Source organism: Papaver somniferum, chromosome 2 (assembly GCF_003573695.1).
Source record: "Papaver somniferum cultivar HN1 chromosome 2, ASM357369v1, whole genome shotgun sequence".
Lineage (NCBI taxonomy): Eukaryota > Viridiplantae > Streptophyta > Magnoliopsida > Ranunculales > Papaveraceae > Papaver > Papaver somniferum.
In genome coordinates this window covers 152,634,201-152,649,546 of record NC_039359.1, presented here as the reverse complement: position 1 = coordinate 152,649,546, position 15,346 = coordinate 152,634,201, and the positions used below count along the sequence as shown (strand labels likewise).

The following is a 15,346-nucleotide window of genomic DNA, read 5'->3' as shown; positions in this document are numbered from 1 at the left end:
AGTCCAAGAGGACTTGAGAGGCACACAGTTCCAGGCCTAGATTAGGTATTCTCATGAAAATTGGTTTGAAAATATTGTTACAAACCAAATCTAGGTAGGGTGCAAGGCTATCAGATTGTGACTTAGGCAAGAAAGTGACATCTAAGTGTCTCACATGCATGAGATCAAGAGTATCAATAATATCAGTCACATCAGCATTATCTAAGTCACACTCAAGATGTGTAGCATGCTCATCACAAAAAATTTGCACAAGTCCTAATTCAGAATCATGGTTATCCGATATATTCAAATTATCATCAACAGAAGCAATATATTGTGGCTTAAGTATGGAATCAGACACATCAACTATGTTTTCATGCATAGGATCATTAGTGTCAACAGAAGATTTACCTAAGTCATGCTCTTCACAGGATAATTGCACAATATCTAAATCAGTATCAACATCACATGCATATGGAATATTAGAAGAAATATCATTCATGAAGGTCGGGGCAGAAAAGCCTAATGTATTTGAAACCAAAGGTTCCACAAAATTTTTCAGCATAGACATGTTCTTCTAACATAACATTATCATCATCATCATCATAGTAATATGCATACTTGTCCCTATTAGCAGTTGTGGTGTCATTAGTCAACTCATGTTCCTGTAGATTAGGTTCATATTCAATATCATACACATGGGAAGGACTAAACATGCTATTTTCAAAGTTCAATTCATTATCACCTATATCATGTGGCAGTGTCTCAGTTTCCCTAATGGATTCCCATTGACGGGTTTTCTCTGCAATCTCAGCTAAAAATTTCCATGCATCGTCCACAGTTTTATCAAGAAATTCACCATTACACATACACTCAACCATGACTCGAGATTTAAAGTCTAGTCCCTCATAGAGGATAGCAACAAGTCTCCACTTCTCAAATCCATGGTGTGGACATTCGCTCAACAAATCATTAAAACGTTCAAAATAGTCAAAAACAGTTTCCTCATCCAATTGGACAAAACAATTGATACTTTGACGAATAGCGATGGTCCTATGATGTGGAAAGAATTTTTTGAAAAATAGATCTGTGAGTTGGTCCCAAGTGTTGATTGATTGTGGTCTCAAACCGTAAAACCATGTTTTGGCCCTTTCCTTTTGAGAAAATGTAAACAAACGCAATTTCAGAGAGTCTTCGGACATATGATCAGGTTGCATAGTCCGACAAATTTTTTCAAACTCTCTTACATGAGTATAGGGGTTCTCAGAATCGAACCCTCGAAATATAGGAAGTATTTGTATCATGCTTGCATTTATTTTAAAAGGGTTATTGGTTTGAGGTAAGACAATACATGATAATGGAATTTTTATTGTGGGATACATGTATTCATGGAGAGCACGAGGTTTATTCACACACTCGCCCATTTTTTCAAAAAATTTGGTTTTAATGGGTTTTGAAAATTTGGTTTGAAAGGGTTTTGAAAAGAAAATTTGGTTTTGCTTGGGATAAAATTTTGGTTTTTAAAGAGGGAGAAAAATTTTGGTTTTTGAAATAAGGAGCAAAATTTTTTTTTTTTTTTTTAGCCCAAAATTTAGTTAAGTTTGGTTCACAAAAGAGGCAAGCCCAAAATCCAAAAAGTTAAGTTTAGAGCAAGCCCACTATTAAGAAACTACAAGCCTAACAAACAACTAAATTACAAGCCCAAATAAAGAAAGAAATAAAAATAAAACTAATTATTACAAACCCACAAAAAAAAAGAGAATAAAAATAAAACTAAAATTATTACAATCCCAAACAAAGAAAGAAATAAAATTAAAATTAAAATAATTATTACATGCCCACAGATTAAAAATGGAAGCCCACAGGTTGGGTTCTCTTAATGGGTTTAGGCTTACTTGCTTAAGCACAGCCCAGCTGCTCAGTTTGGTTGCAAAATCCCAGTTGGGCTTTGGATCATCCTAAGCTTTTGTCTTTGTTGAGGCCCAGTTGGGCTTGGCTTATGAATGGCAGCAGCACCACTTCAGGCCTAGCAGCAGGAGCAGATCAGCAGCAGCAGCAACAACACAACAGCAGGCTTTGCAGGTTCACAGGGCCACAACAGAGCAACATGTGCAGAAGGCAGCAGCAGTTAGCAGCAACAAGCAGCAACATGGGCCACAGCAGCTCAGCAGCAGTCTTGGCCTGGCACAAGCAGGAGCACCACAGCAGCACAAGCACAGCAGCTCAGCAGGAGAGAAGGAGTACAACAAGCACAGGAGCAGCAGCAGCAGCAGCTCCACAACAAAAGCAGCAGGATAGGCAGGTACCTGCTGGCTCAAAGCAGAAAGTGAGTAAAGATGCAAGCTATGATGCAGGAATGTAAGTGAACAATATGCAAATGAGTATGCAATGCAGGGAAAGATGCAAATGCAATGAACTATGATGCAAATATGAAGATGAAAGTGAATGCAACAAAACAGCAAAGAACAAATCAACACACAGCGCCAAGTCCCCGGCAGCGGCGCCAAAAACATGATAGCTAAGGAATTAAACCTAAAACTATGGTTATATTTACACCTGCAAGTGCACATGATCTAAAGTAGAAAGTGAATAAGCAGGGGTTTGTCCACAGGGACTTGGAGGGAGCTATTGTTGTTTTCCTAGAGATTTCTGACAAAAAAAAGATTTTTGTGTTGCGTTAAAACACAACTGAGCTGTTTTGGTGTAACTGAATTAGTGACAGAAAGTAAAGCAAGGTAACAGGGTACTAAGGCTTCAAATCCACCATTTTACCTATGCTAAGGCAATCTCAGTTTAATACTGCTCTTGTCCCTTGTTAGTTATCAGTCAGCTTCTAGGCTTTCTGACTAACTAGATGGCAGTGGAGGTTCTATGCCTGCTGCTCATCAAAGGGTTGGGTTAGAAAGGAGGCTAAAGGCACTAAGATAATTCTAAACCTTGTGATAGTTGGGGCTCTCACACTGCAACTACCCGCAGAGAATCCACTTAGGTGTTTTAACAACCTAAAGGATGTTCTTTGATTAAGACTATCCTAAACATTTTAGCACAACAAGCACAATATCTAGCTTGGATTGAATTAGCAGAAGCATCATGATTTCATCTCCCCCTTAGAAATTAAACTAGAACATGATGAATTGAACAACTGAAATTTAAAATGAACTGATATTGAAAACAAAATTAACAGCTGAGGTCCTGGCTATTCCAGGCCTCTTGGTGGTGCTCTGGCTCGTCCAGGCCTCCCCCTTAAAACATACCCACAGTCTCAATTTATACCAACAGACCCAATTTGGGTTTTCCCCCAAATTACAAAATTAGGGTTCTTCCCCAAAAATATCCCCAATTTAAACAGAAATTAGGTAAATTATTTCTACCTAATTTGACAGTACAAAACAGACCCATATCTTCTCTAATGCTCTCCCTAACAGAACATTAGGGTTCTTTAATAAATTCCCCCAAATCAGAAAATTTAGGGTTTGGTAATTCTTACCCATATTGATGTGATTTGACGAGTTTGTCTTCGACCCATTCTTCCCCTTGGTCCTTTGCTCCATTCCCATGTGTCAATTGCTACTCTAGACTCGCCTAATCGATTGATTTTTCTTCTAGGGTTTCAGAAAAAGGTGAGAAGAAATATCAATCAAATAGGGGGTTAGAAATAGGGGGTGATGATGTTCGAGCAGGTGGAGTTGGTGGTTTGGTTGTGGCAGAGTAGGTGGTGGCGGACATGGTGGAGAAGGTGGTGGTACGGCAGACATGGTGTCTGCAGAGGCGGGAGAAGAGAATAAAGAGAAGGGGAGAAGAGAATGAGCGATTTAGGGTTAGGTTTTTGGGTTATATGTGTTGGGTGTGCTCCGGTGTTGGGCGGGATCAGCAATCTTGATGTCCAGCAAGACGAGAGCGTTGGATGACCACATCTGAAACGAATCGAACGACAAGAAGGGAAACAGTTTGTAGCGACCGTTGGATTGCGAGATACAACGAAGCTAACGGTTCCAGATGGGGTTAGGTACTATGATGTTTGACAGGAACTTCAGAGTTTGATGCACGATGATGAGCCGACCGTAGGATGATGTGATGGATCCTATCTGACGGTTCTCATGGAAATGGGTATGGATATTGGAAATGGATTTGGGTAAGGGTTTTGGGCCTTGGGTATGACAAGCCCATATCTTCTTTAAGAACAATTCTTCCTCTTCAAGCCCACTTCTAGTTTATCCGGCTCTTGCAAACATCATTCTTTGCTGCCTTCCTGCGGGAGTCTTGACCGTTTCTTTGCTCTTTTCCGCTCCGCAATTCATCCAAACTTTATTTATTACCTAAAAATGCAAAATTAATAAAAATATTTATTCTTGAAAACAATGAAAATACAGAATATGGGATAAAATGTAGAATTAATGCACAGAAGATGAGTTAAATGCCAAGAAAAATATATAGAAATATGCACTTTTTAGCACTCATCATCTAGTTAAGTTGGCATCACGAGCGAGGTTAGTTTATAGGGTAAATCCCAGTGGTTTATGGTTTTCACTAGATCTCTCTACATAAAGCTTGGTGAGGTACTCGAGAAGCTAAAAGACGTTAAGAAAACAAGGGGATCAAGGATGACAAATCAGATGATGATCCTAAGCAAAGCGAACCACAAACTATGGAAGAAAAGGTAGCTATGCTGCAAACAGACATGAAGTCGATTCAAACCACACTTGCAAAATTGACTGAATGTATTCGTTCTCATACACCCAAGATGAAGGCGAAGAAAAAGATTATACATTCACCTGTAGCTTCGGAAGAAGAGGATGAGGAAGAAGAAGAAGAAAAAGAAGAAGAAGAATATGAGGATGAGAAGAAGAAAAGTGATTTTCTTAAAAGTCCTACATCAACTAAACCTCATGGTAAGAGTCTGAAAATTGATTTTCGTGTTGATATTCCACTTTACGATGGAAGTGTCGATGTAGAAAAATTGGATGACTGGATTGAACGTCTAGATACGTATTTTTCTTTCTTTGAATATGGTTCAAAGGAAAAGATTGCTTTCGCGGCATTGAAGCTACAAAAGCATGCTCTAACATGGTGGAAAGCTTATCAAAGACAAAACCTAAGTAAGGGAGCATTGTCGTGGAAAAGATTCAAGGCAGTTGTAAGGAAACAGTTTTATCCGGTTGGCTACCTTGAGGAGAGATGGTTCAAGTAGTACAACTTGAAGCAGACTTACAACCAAACCGTGCAAGAATATACTTCGGAATTTTAGAATCAAGCTATGGTTTTGGATTTAGACTTGGAATATCATGCTATCTATATGAAGTATATTTCCGGGTTCCATGAGTATATACGGAAGGAGTTGAAGATGTTTTCGGTGGATACTATCTCCGAAGCAAGTATAAAATCTAATGCCATTGAAGGCAGGCTTAAGAAATCTGATTCAAAGGGAAATACTAAGGTGAAATCTGGAGGTACCACTGTGAAAGGAGGTGAAAGGAGCAAAGAAGAAGGGAAGTCTAGTGATAAGGAAAGTTTGACTTGCACTCATTGCAAGAAAACAGGTCACGTAGTCGACAAGTGTTGGGTTAAGAACCCTCATATAAAGCCTAAAGGGTTGCAGAGGAAAGAAGCCAAGAAGGCAGCACTAGTCGCTCAAACTCCAAAAGAAGTCCACAGACTAACAGAACCCAATTCAAAGCTTTCTCTTATGACAGGGGAAAAAGAAAGACCTTCAAAAGATGATCTTAGGGAGAGACTCTTCACAGTGAATATGCAAGTCAAAACATCACTAGTTGATGTTGTTATTGACCCAGGAAATCAGAAGAACTTACTTTCAAACTCTTTGGTGCAGAAGTTAGGATTGAAGACTATCAAACATCCAAGACCATACCCTTTAGGATGGATTCAAAAGGAAGGAGGCTTACAAGTCTCACAACAGTGCACGTTCAAATTTGCTCTAGATGAGTCATATATTGACGAAGTTACATGCGACGTAGTTCCTTTGGATGTCTGCCAGGTAGTACTAGGTAGTCCTTACCTATGGGATAGAGATGCGACTCTGCACAGGAGGGAACAAAAGCATACCTTTACCAAAGATGGGGAAAGTTTTGTGATTCGGTCTATAGATTCTCCTCTTGGGGGAGCAATCTTAATCACAACCACTCAGGCTAAGCGGTTGGTGAATGCTAACACAAAGTTCATTATCCTTGTGATCCATTCTCTTGAGGAGAAGCCGAGTAGAATTTGTTTGGCATCCTTGTCTGCACAACAAGAAGATGACCTAGAAAGGTTGAAGTTGAAGTACAATGATTTATTTTCGGATGTCACGGGATTACCGCCAAAGAGGAGTGTGGAGCATGAGATCATGTTGACCGGGGAGGGTTATCTACCTAATGTAGGTCTTTATCGCACGACCGTAGAGGAATCCAATGATATCAATAAACAAGTAAAGGAACTCGTAGAATTAGGAATGATAGTGCCAAGTGCTTCACCTTGTGGATCAGCGGTGCTGTTGGTACCAAAGAAAGATGGAGGCTGGCGTATGTGTATTGATTATAGAGCATTAAACAAGATCACAATCAAGAATCATTACCCTCTACCTAGGATAGAAGACATGATGGATCAGTTGGAAAAAACTCGAGTCTTTACAAAATTGGATTTCAAATTCGGATACCACCAGATGAGAGTTCGATAAGATGATACATGGAAGACTGCTTTCAAAACCAAACAAGGCTTGTTAGAATGGTTGGTGATGCCTTTTGGTTTGTGTAATGCTCCAGCGACGTTTATGCGTTTGATGAATGATTTGTTACGACCTTTTATAGAAGATTTTGTGATTGTTTACTTGTATGATATCCCAATATACAACAGAACTTGGGAAGAGCATCTTGTTCACGTTGTGTTTAAAGTGTTACATGAAGGCCAACTGAAGTTGAACGTAAAGAAGTGTGAGTTTGGAAAGGAAGAGTTGGTGTGCATCAGATTCATTGTTGGTGGTGGACAACGGAAGATTGATCCAATGAAGGTTGAAGTAATCACTAAGTGGCCTAGACCTAGTACTGTAACTGAAAGCAAGAGTTTCTTAGGGGCTTTCACCTACTTGCGTAAGTTTAACCGGCATTTTTCGAATATTGCAGGACCATTACATGGTTTGACGGGAGCTAAGGAAAAGTTTGAATGGCATCAAACCCATGAAGACGCTTTTCAGTTACTAAAAAGGAAGATTTCAGAAGCACCAGTTTTGGCATTTCCTAACTTACAACGTACTTTTGAAGTTGAGACCGACACTTGTAACTATGCACTGGGAGGAGTGTTGTTACAAGATGGTAAATCAGTGGAGTACCATTCAGAATTGTTCTCAGGTGCTATTATAAACTACGCACCTTATGACATATAATTTTATGCTTTATATCAATGTATCAAGCATTGGCGAGTGTATCTCTTAGGTAAAAAAGTAGTGGTACATTCAGATCACAAACCATTGGAGTATCTACATGCACAGACGAAACTACAACAAGCCCGGCACATGAAGTGGATGTCTTACTTGATGGCTTTCAATATTTTCATCAGGTACAAGAAGGGAGTAACCAACAAGTTGGCAGATATGTTATCTCGACCTCCATTTCGAGCATTAATGGTGGCCATGAGAATTCAACTAATTGTTCCTCAAGAGTATGCAGAGTCATACACATCCAGCAAATACTTCAAGAAGGTATAAAGAGTGGTATGAAAAACGAGTATGAACTCCGAGATAGATTGTTATACAAAGGTCAGTTACTTTGCATACCAGAAGATGGAGATCGTTTACAGTGGTTGAGAGAGGCACACACTTCCCGAGTTGCTGGACACTTTGGGATGAATAAAACTCTACTTAACCTCCGGTGTTATGTCTTTTGGCCGAAGATGCAAGATGATGTGGCTAAGTTGGTTAGAGGGTGTAAGTTGTGCAACACATCTAAACCTTCCAACAGAAAACGTGGGTTATATTTACCATTACCAATACCATCAAGGCCTTGGGAAAGTATTTATGTGGATTTTCTTGGTGGGTTACCGAAGACCAAGTCTGGTCATGATTATTTGTTCGTTGTGGTCGACCGATTCAACAAGATGATCGCATTAATTCCATGTACAAAGACGGTAACGGGAGCCGGTGCAGCCAAGCTCTTCTTTGAGCATGTTTGGAAGCATTTTGGTTTACCTACTTCGATTATTTATGATAGGGATAGTCGATTTCTTAGTCATTTCTGGGATTCTTTATGGAAGATGATGGACACTAGGTTGAAGAAGAGTACAACTTTTCATCCACAAACAGACGGACAAACAGAAGTGGTCAACAGGACTATGGTTCACATGTTAAGGTGATATAATTCTAAGCATCCTAAAACTTGGGATGAGAGTTTACCATATCTACAGTTTGATTTCAGTAGAGCAGTTCACAGTTCTTCGGGAAAATATCCTTTCGAGACGTGCTATGGTTACTTACCACCTAGCCCTTTTGATCTAGTATTTTCTAGTGAAACCTCTATGGGGGGAAAGGAAGGAAGTGAACGAAAAAAGGCACAAAAGTTCTTGGAGAAGATATCTCAGATTCATGCAACTGTTGAAACACAATTAAAGAAGTCACAATCCAGATACAAAACAAAGCATGACAAGCATCTTGTGCCTTGTAATTTCGGTGTTGGTGACTTGGTATGGTTAAAGTTAGGTAAGGAACGACTGAAGGGGGAAGGTAAGAAGTTGAAGCCATTGAGGTATGCATGGGCTAAACCTGGCTATACCCCCCCCCCCCTTTTTCTCATATAACTAGAACAAGTTAATAATTCACCCTTTAGTTGAATTTTTTTTTTAGTCCACCAGTCAAAGGAATTTAGTCCACCCCTCGATCATATTAGTCCACCAAAGTCCGTCAAGTGATTAAAGAGACCAGCTGTCCAAGCCAATTAGTCAAAGCATCCAAGCCCATTTACGTGTCTAACCTATTTTAATGTTCCATGTTCAAATCGGTGCTTTTGTTACTGTTAGAATACAAAACAACGATAAACAAAGTGAGCGAAATTCGTGGCTGGAATTGAATGGGGTTATGAAAGATCATTAGTAATAGGTAAGAATTTTTCTTCTTTACTTATTTATGATCAACATGTCAATCAAGAGTAATTCTATAAGTTTTTAATTCCTAAAATTATTTCGTTTTATGTTAAATTAGGTATTTAGGTTTTACTGATTTTGAATGAAGTAAAAACTCAAGGTTGTTAATTGTTTTCTAGGGGTTGATTCTAATTGAGAATTAAATTATTTTGATGTTTATTATTGATAATTGAAAATTGAAATTGTAATTGTAATTCTAGGGTTTGGGTTTTCTACTTTTAGACTTCTAATTGAGAATTGAATTGATGAAAATTGAAATTATTGAAATTGTCTATTGTATAACAAGTTACTTGTGATGCTTACTACAGGTTGCAATGTCTACTCCTTGTCAAGGGAATAAACGTGGAAGAGCTACTAATACTATGCATAAATTTTTCAAAACTATTGAAGCAGCAACTAGTAATGTGATGTTTTCGTCTCCATCATCTGCTAGAAATCATGAAGTTTCAGTTGTAAATTGTGAACCTGAAGAAGTTGAGGGTACTCGAAGAACTGTTGAAGTTGAGGGTACTCGAAGTACTGATTTTGAAGAAGTTGAGGGTACTCAAAAAACTGATGGAGTTGAGGGTATTCAAAGAACTGATTTTGAAGAAGTTGAGGGTACTCGAAGAACTGATCTTGAAGAATTGGATACTCAAATCGTACCTGAAGTTGCCGATAGTGCGTATGTTACTTCTTTAGAACGGGATCCTAGATTACGTATACCGATAATGCAACATCCGGCTAACAAACGTGTTGAAGTTCGCCGAGCTTATCTACAAATGGGGCGTATTAGAATAAAACTTGCTAAGTATCCAGGTACTCCAATGGGAATCCAAGACCGTCGATTTTCTGCGAAGTGGTTTGATGAATTTCATTGGTTAGAATATTCTAAAGCTAAAGATGCTGTGTTCTGTTTCTATTGCTATTTATTTGAGAAAAATCTACCAAGAAGACCAGAGTACACTTTTGAAGGATTTAGAAATTGGCATAACGTTAAAAATGGAGCTAAATGTGCATTTTTGGCACACATGGGAAGTAGCAATTCTGTACACTTCACATCTTTAGAAGCAGGTGAGAATTTAAAGAATCCACAACAACATATTTCCACTATTATCCGTACGCAGTCGATAGAGATTATATGGAGAAACAGGTTAAGATTCACAATATCGGTTCAATGTGCCCAGTGGTTAGGTTTTCAGCAGTGTCCTTTTAGAGGACACGATGAATCGAAAAATTCAAAGAACCGTGGTAATTTTCTTGAGATGGTTAGATTTTCCGCCACACTCAATGACAAGGTGAAAGAGGTTGTCCTAGAAAATGCTCCCAAAAATTCTACTTATACGTCGCCTGCTATTCAAAAAGAGATTTTGAATATTGTTTCTAACGAAATCAGAGACAAGATTCATGAAGAAATTGGAGATAGGAAATATTGCATACTTGTGGATGAATCTAAAGATGCTTCAGATAAAGAGCAGATGGTGCTAGTTTTGAGGTATGTGGATAGTGATGGGTATGTTCAAGAAAGTTTTTTCGATATTCAACGTGTGAAAAACATTTGTGCTTTAACTCTCAAAAAAGGTATAACTGATATTCTTAATCGTTATAATCTTCCCATTGAAAACATGCGAGGACAAGGTTATGATGGTGCTAACAATATGCGAGGTCGAGTGAATGGATTAAAAGCTTTGTTTCTTAAAGATTGTAAATATGCATAGTATGTTCATTGTTTTGCACATAGGCTACAGTTATCTCTTGTTCACACAGCTGAAAAAACGGTAGACTTTGGGACTTCTTTTCAATGTTAAATAATGTTTTTAATCTTGTCACTGCTTCTTCATTGTATTTAGGATCTTTCCAAGATGCTCAAGAAGATGATATTAACCAAAGGTTGGCTAATGGTGATCTTGAGACAGGTAGAGGGGATAATCAAATAGGTACGTTTCCACGAGCTACTGATACTCGCTGGAGTTCTCATTATGGTTCTGTATGCAGTTTGATTGATAAGTTTGATGCAGCTTATACAACTATTGAAGATATTAGTACAAGTGATCCTAACGATACATGTGGGGTAGGTCAAGCACAAAGTACTTTAGAAAAAATGCAAGAATTTTAATTTGTTTTTGTGTTGCATCTAGTATATAAGATAATGGGATACACTGAAATACTATGTCAAGGACTTCTAAAGAAAACACAAGACATATTCAATGTCGTGACTTTAGTTTCGAACACTAAGATTTTACTTCATAAATTAAGATCAGATGAAGATGGTTATCGACTTTTTATCGAAACAGTGTTCCTATTTTGCATTAAACATGGTATCGACATCCCTGATACGACCGCACCTTATATGCAAGGTACAGGTCGTTCTTGCAAGCAGCGTGATAACATTACTGTAGATCATCATTATCACCATGATATTTTTAATGCTGCAATTGATCTTCAGATCGCAGAATTAGTTGGAAGGTTTCCTGAGGATACAATGGAGTTACTTGTTCTTTGTTCATGTTTGGATCCTCGAGAATCTTTCAAAGCATTCCATGTAGAAAATGTTTGTACTCTAGCTGAAAAGTTTTATCCTCTCGATTTCAGTCGACAAGAGGTACATACTTTGAGAAATGAATTATACCACTATGGGCAAGATGTAGTCAAGCATGCTGGTTTTAAGAACTTATCAACTGTTGCTGAATTATGTAGACGTCTAGTGGAAACAAGAAGGGAAGATGTTTATCCTTTAGTTGATAGGATGATTCGTCTTATATTAACTCTTCCTGTTTCTACAGCAAGTGCAGAACTGTATTTTTCAACAATGTCAAATGTTAAATCAGCTCTCCGCAACAAAATGGATGCAAACTTTCTTAGAGATCGCATGATGATAAACATTGAAAGTATCCTTGCACGAAAAATCAGTATTGATCGGATAATTGATTTGTTTATTGCTCGAAAGGATCGAAAAGTAAAACTAAAGGAATAGATGATGATCTAAATGCTGGTTTATGGGTTTTGTTGGTAAATCTGTTTTTTTTTTTGTATATTTGTATCAACCTGACTACTACATCTATTATATTATATATAATAAAAACTTTTTTGTATTGATGGTGTTCACTTTAGCTCAATAGTAGTGAAGGTTTCCCAGAAAGATCAGTTGAAATCAAACTTTGGTCCGTCAACTGACAAGTCCATTGTTATCTTAGAAATGTAGGTTGCTTTAAAGGAATGAGAGTTTCGACAACCGTGATGGAAGCAAGGGTGATAGCACTTTCTGCAATAAAATGGTAACAGTCCTGTTTTGTATCTCACAAACTACTTTTTCTGCCATTCTCTACCATACTATCTCACAGTAACAATATTGTAGCGGGATTTTTTTTTTAGCCCCCCCTCCCCTTTTCTAAAATCTTGGTTCCTCCACTGGAGGTATGGACCGTTTCGTATACTCGACCAGATTGGTGACAATGCCTTTCGTATGGATCTGCCACCTTATCTAGGAATGTATTCGGTTATAAATGCTGAGTACTTGAAGTTGTTTGAACCACCATTACTTGATGATGACGGCGACGACATTATGATCTTACCACGAGTATAAGACTTATGGCTTGATAGAGAAGAATCACTCAAGGAAGACTGCATATTGGAGCGAAGAGTGACTAAAACACGACAAGGAGAGAAGGAAGCTTTCCTAATTGGATGTAAAGGTCAAGTTCCTAGCAAGGCCAAGTGGTTTAACAAAGAAAAAGGGACTCTCGAGTTCCCTAATCTTCATTTTTAACTCTCATAGGAGTTCAAGTTCTTAAAAGGGGGACCCATGATACAGGTGTATCCGTACTCCTTTAAGGAACTTAGTTAACCTCAAGCTAAGTTGAGGGAAGAATCCTACTCTAGGAAGGAATCCTTGTTTAGGCAGAATTCCTAGTTAGGGAAGAGTTTTGTTTTAGGTAATACTCTTAGTTTAGGAAATGGATTCCTAATAGAAATCCTTGGTCGGTTGAGTACGATGAAGGATATAAATAGAGGGATTTGGCTAACAGCTAAGGACACACAAATATTAGGTACAGAAAACCTAGAGAACACTTGCGACAATTCTTGTGCAAGCTTAGAAAACAGTTCAAGGTTAATCCACTATTAGAGAAGATTGTGAGCGTAACAAAGAGAGAATTGTAATTGTTTTCTTGTTCATAATCTAGAGAAGATATATCTCTTCTAATTACTACTTTGTGTTCTGTGTTCTTCTAAGTTTCTCGTCTATTATTATTTTGAATTTCGCCTTTATAGTAATAGTTATCAAGGTATAGAGATCAATACGTATCATCGATACAACGCATAACCTGTGATATTTCAATTATATAACAAAATATAATGCAGAATATAAATAACACAGACACCAGAAATTTGTTAACGAGGAAACCGCAAATGCAGAAAAACCCCGGGACCTAGTCCAGATTGAACACCACACTGTATTAAGCCGCTACAGACACTAGCCTACTACAAACTAACTTCGGTCTGGACTGTAGTTGAACCCTAATCAATATCACACTGATTCAAGGTACAGTTGCGCTCCTTACGTCTATGATCCCACCAGGATACTACGCACTTGATTCCCTTAGATGATCTCACCCACAACCAATCGTTGCTACGACCCAAAGTCGAAGACTTTAATAAACAAATCTGTATCACACAGAAAAGTCTACGATAATAGATAAATATGTCTCCCACAGATAAACCTACGAGTTTGTTCCGTCTTTTGGTAAAAATCAAGGTGAACAAGAACCAATTAATAAACCAGACTTATATTCCCGAAGAACAGCCTAGTATTATCAATCACCTCACAATAATCTAAATCGTATGGTAGCGAAACTAGATATCGTGGAATCACAAACGATGAGACGAAGATGTTTGTGATTTGTTTTTATCTTGCCCTATCGGAGATATAATCTCAAGTCAACCATTCAATTGAACTCGTACGATAGAAAATGGCAAGATCAGATCGCTCCACTACAAGAGAAGTAGTTTCGCCTGGCTTCACAATCCCAATGAAGTCTTTAAGTCGTTAACCGACAGGGTCTCGAGAAGAAACCTGCAGTTAAAGGAGAATCAACTCTAGCAAACCAACTAATATCACATAAGAGGTGTGGGGATTAGTCTTTCCAGTTGCTAGACGTCTCCCTTATATAGTTTTCAAATCAGGGTTTGTAATCTAAGTTACCTCGGTAACAAAGCATTCAGTATTCACCGTTAGATGAAATACCTGACTTATCCAAGCTAATATCTTTCAACCGTTAGACCGAAACTTAGATTGTCTCACACACAAATGAAATGTATTCATTTAGGTTTGAGTAACCGTACTTAAACGTGTACATTGGGTTGGTTCACAAGTAGTTAACCAATGGTTAGCCATATGATCACTTTCATATTAACCGTATTCATCTTTCTCTTAACTAGTTCAAATGACTCATAAGAACTAGTTCAAGAGTTGTTCAATTGCTTAGATCTTTATACATAGACACAATTGAAACAAAATCGGTTTGATTCACTTGAATCAATTCATCAATAATATAGCCACGGTTTGCAAAGATTTCATTCCTTATTAATTTATTGTTTAAGTTCATGAGCTTTCGATTTGAGAAATCTAACCAACTTAGGTACGCGTATGGGTACGCGTACCATACCTACCGGACTTGAGTTTGGAAACTCAGCAGAAATTTTCGGTTTGAAAACTTCCGTGGGTACGCCTACCTAGGTGACTGGTTTTCAGTTTGAAAACTTCACAAACTACAACAGAAATTTTCGGTATAAAAACTTCCGCCAGTACGCGTATGGGTCCGCGTATCTAAGCCGTCTTCTTCACCAATACTGCATGCACACATATGCACGCACTTGGTTTCCGACACATGGATTTATACACTAATGTGCGAACACACTATATATGCTTATATCCATAGTTGGTTACGTAATCTCAACTCCACATTTCAATCATTGAAACATTCTTCTATAATGTTATAATAGTCGTTAGACAAAAAGAATCGACTACCGTCATCAAAGTTATTTTCAATATTGAAACATCATCATGAATTTCGTCACGGGTAAAGATGAAAATGGTTAAAGCAAAAGCTTACCAACACATATTTCGAAAAAAAGATAGGCGAGTAAACTCGGCTCGAAATAGCAAATGTGTATGTATGAAAACTATCATACTTATACGATTTTTGTCTCAAGAGTCGGAGATAGAGTAGATAGACTTTTGAGTGACAGATGAGTTCAAGTCTCCACATAC

The 15,346-nt window shown here is 38.0% G+C and overlaps 2 protein-coding genes across 4 annotated transcripts; both read left to right on the top strand.

The window, feature by feature from the left end:
• Positions 1-8,920: 8,920 nt before the first annotated feature.
• LOC113354138 (zinc finger MYM-type protein 1-like) lies at positions 8,921-12,070 on the top strand. 3 transcript variants are annotated; one of them, XR_003361687.1, is made up of 4 exons: positions 8,921-9,055; positions 9,408-10,573; positions 10,929-11,015; positions 11,442-12,070. XR_003361687.1 is itself a non-coding variant. In XM_026597568.1 (3 exons), the coding sequence occupies exons 2-3, from the start codon at positions 9,414-9,416 to the stop codon at positions 10,954-10,956; spliced, it is 1,188 nt and encodes a 395-aa protein (XP_026453353.1). In that variant the 5' UTR covers positions 8,921-9,055; positions 9,408-9,413; the 3' UTR covers positions 10,957-12,070. The 3 variants fall into 3 exon arrangements, 2 of the variants coding, with proteins under 2 accessions (XP_026453353.1, XP_026453352.1); XM_026597568.1 differs by having other exon boundaries at positions 10,929-12,070; XM_026597567.1 differs by lacking the exon at positions 11,442-12,070 and having other exon boundaries at positions 9,408-11,363.
• LOC113352270 lies at positions 11,228-12,052 on the top strand. The gene has a single exon (XM_026596114.1). The coding sequence runs from the start codon at positions 11,228-11,230 to the stop codon at positions 12,050-12,052; it is 825 nt and encodes a 274-aa protein (XP_026451899.1).
• Positions 12,071-15,346: the final 3,276 nt, after the last annotated feature.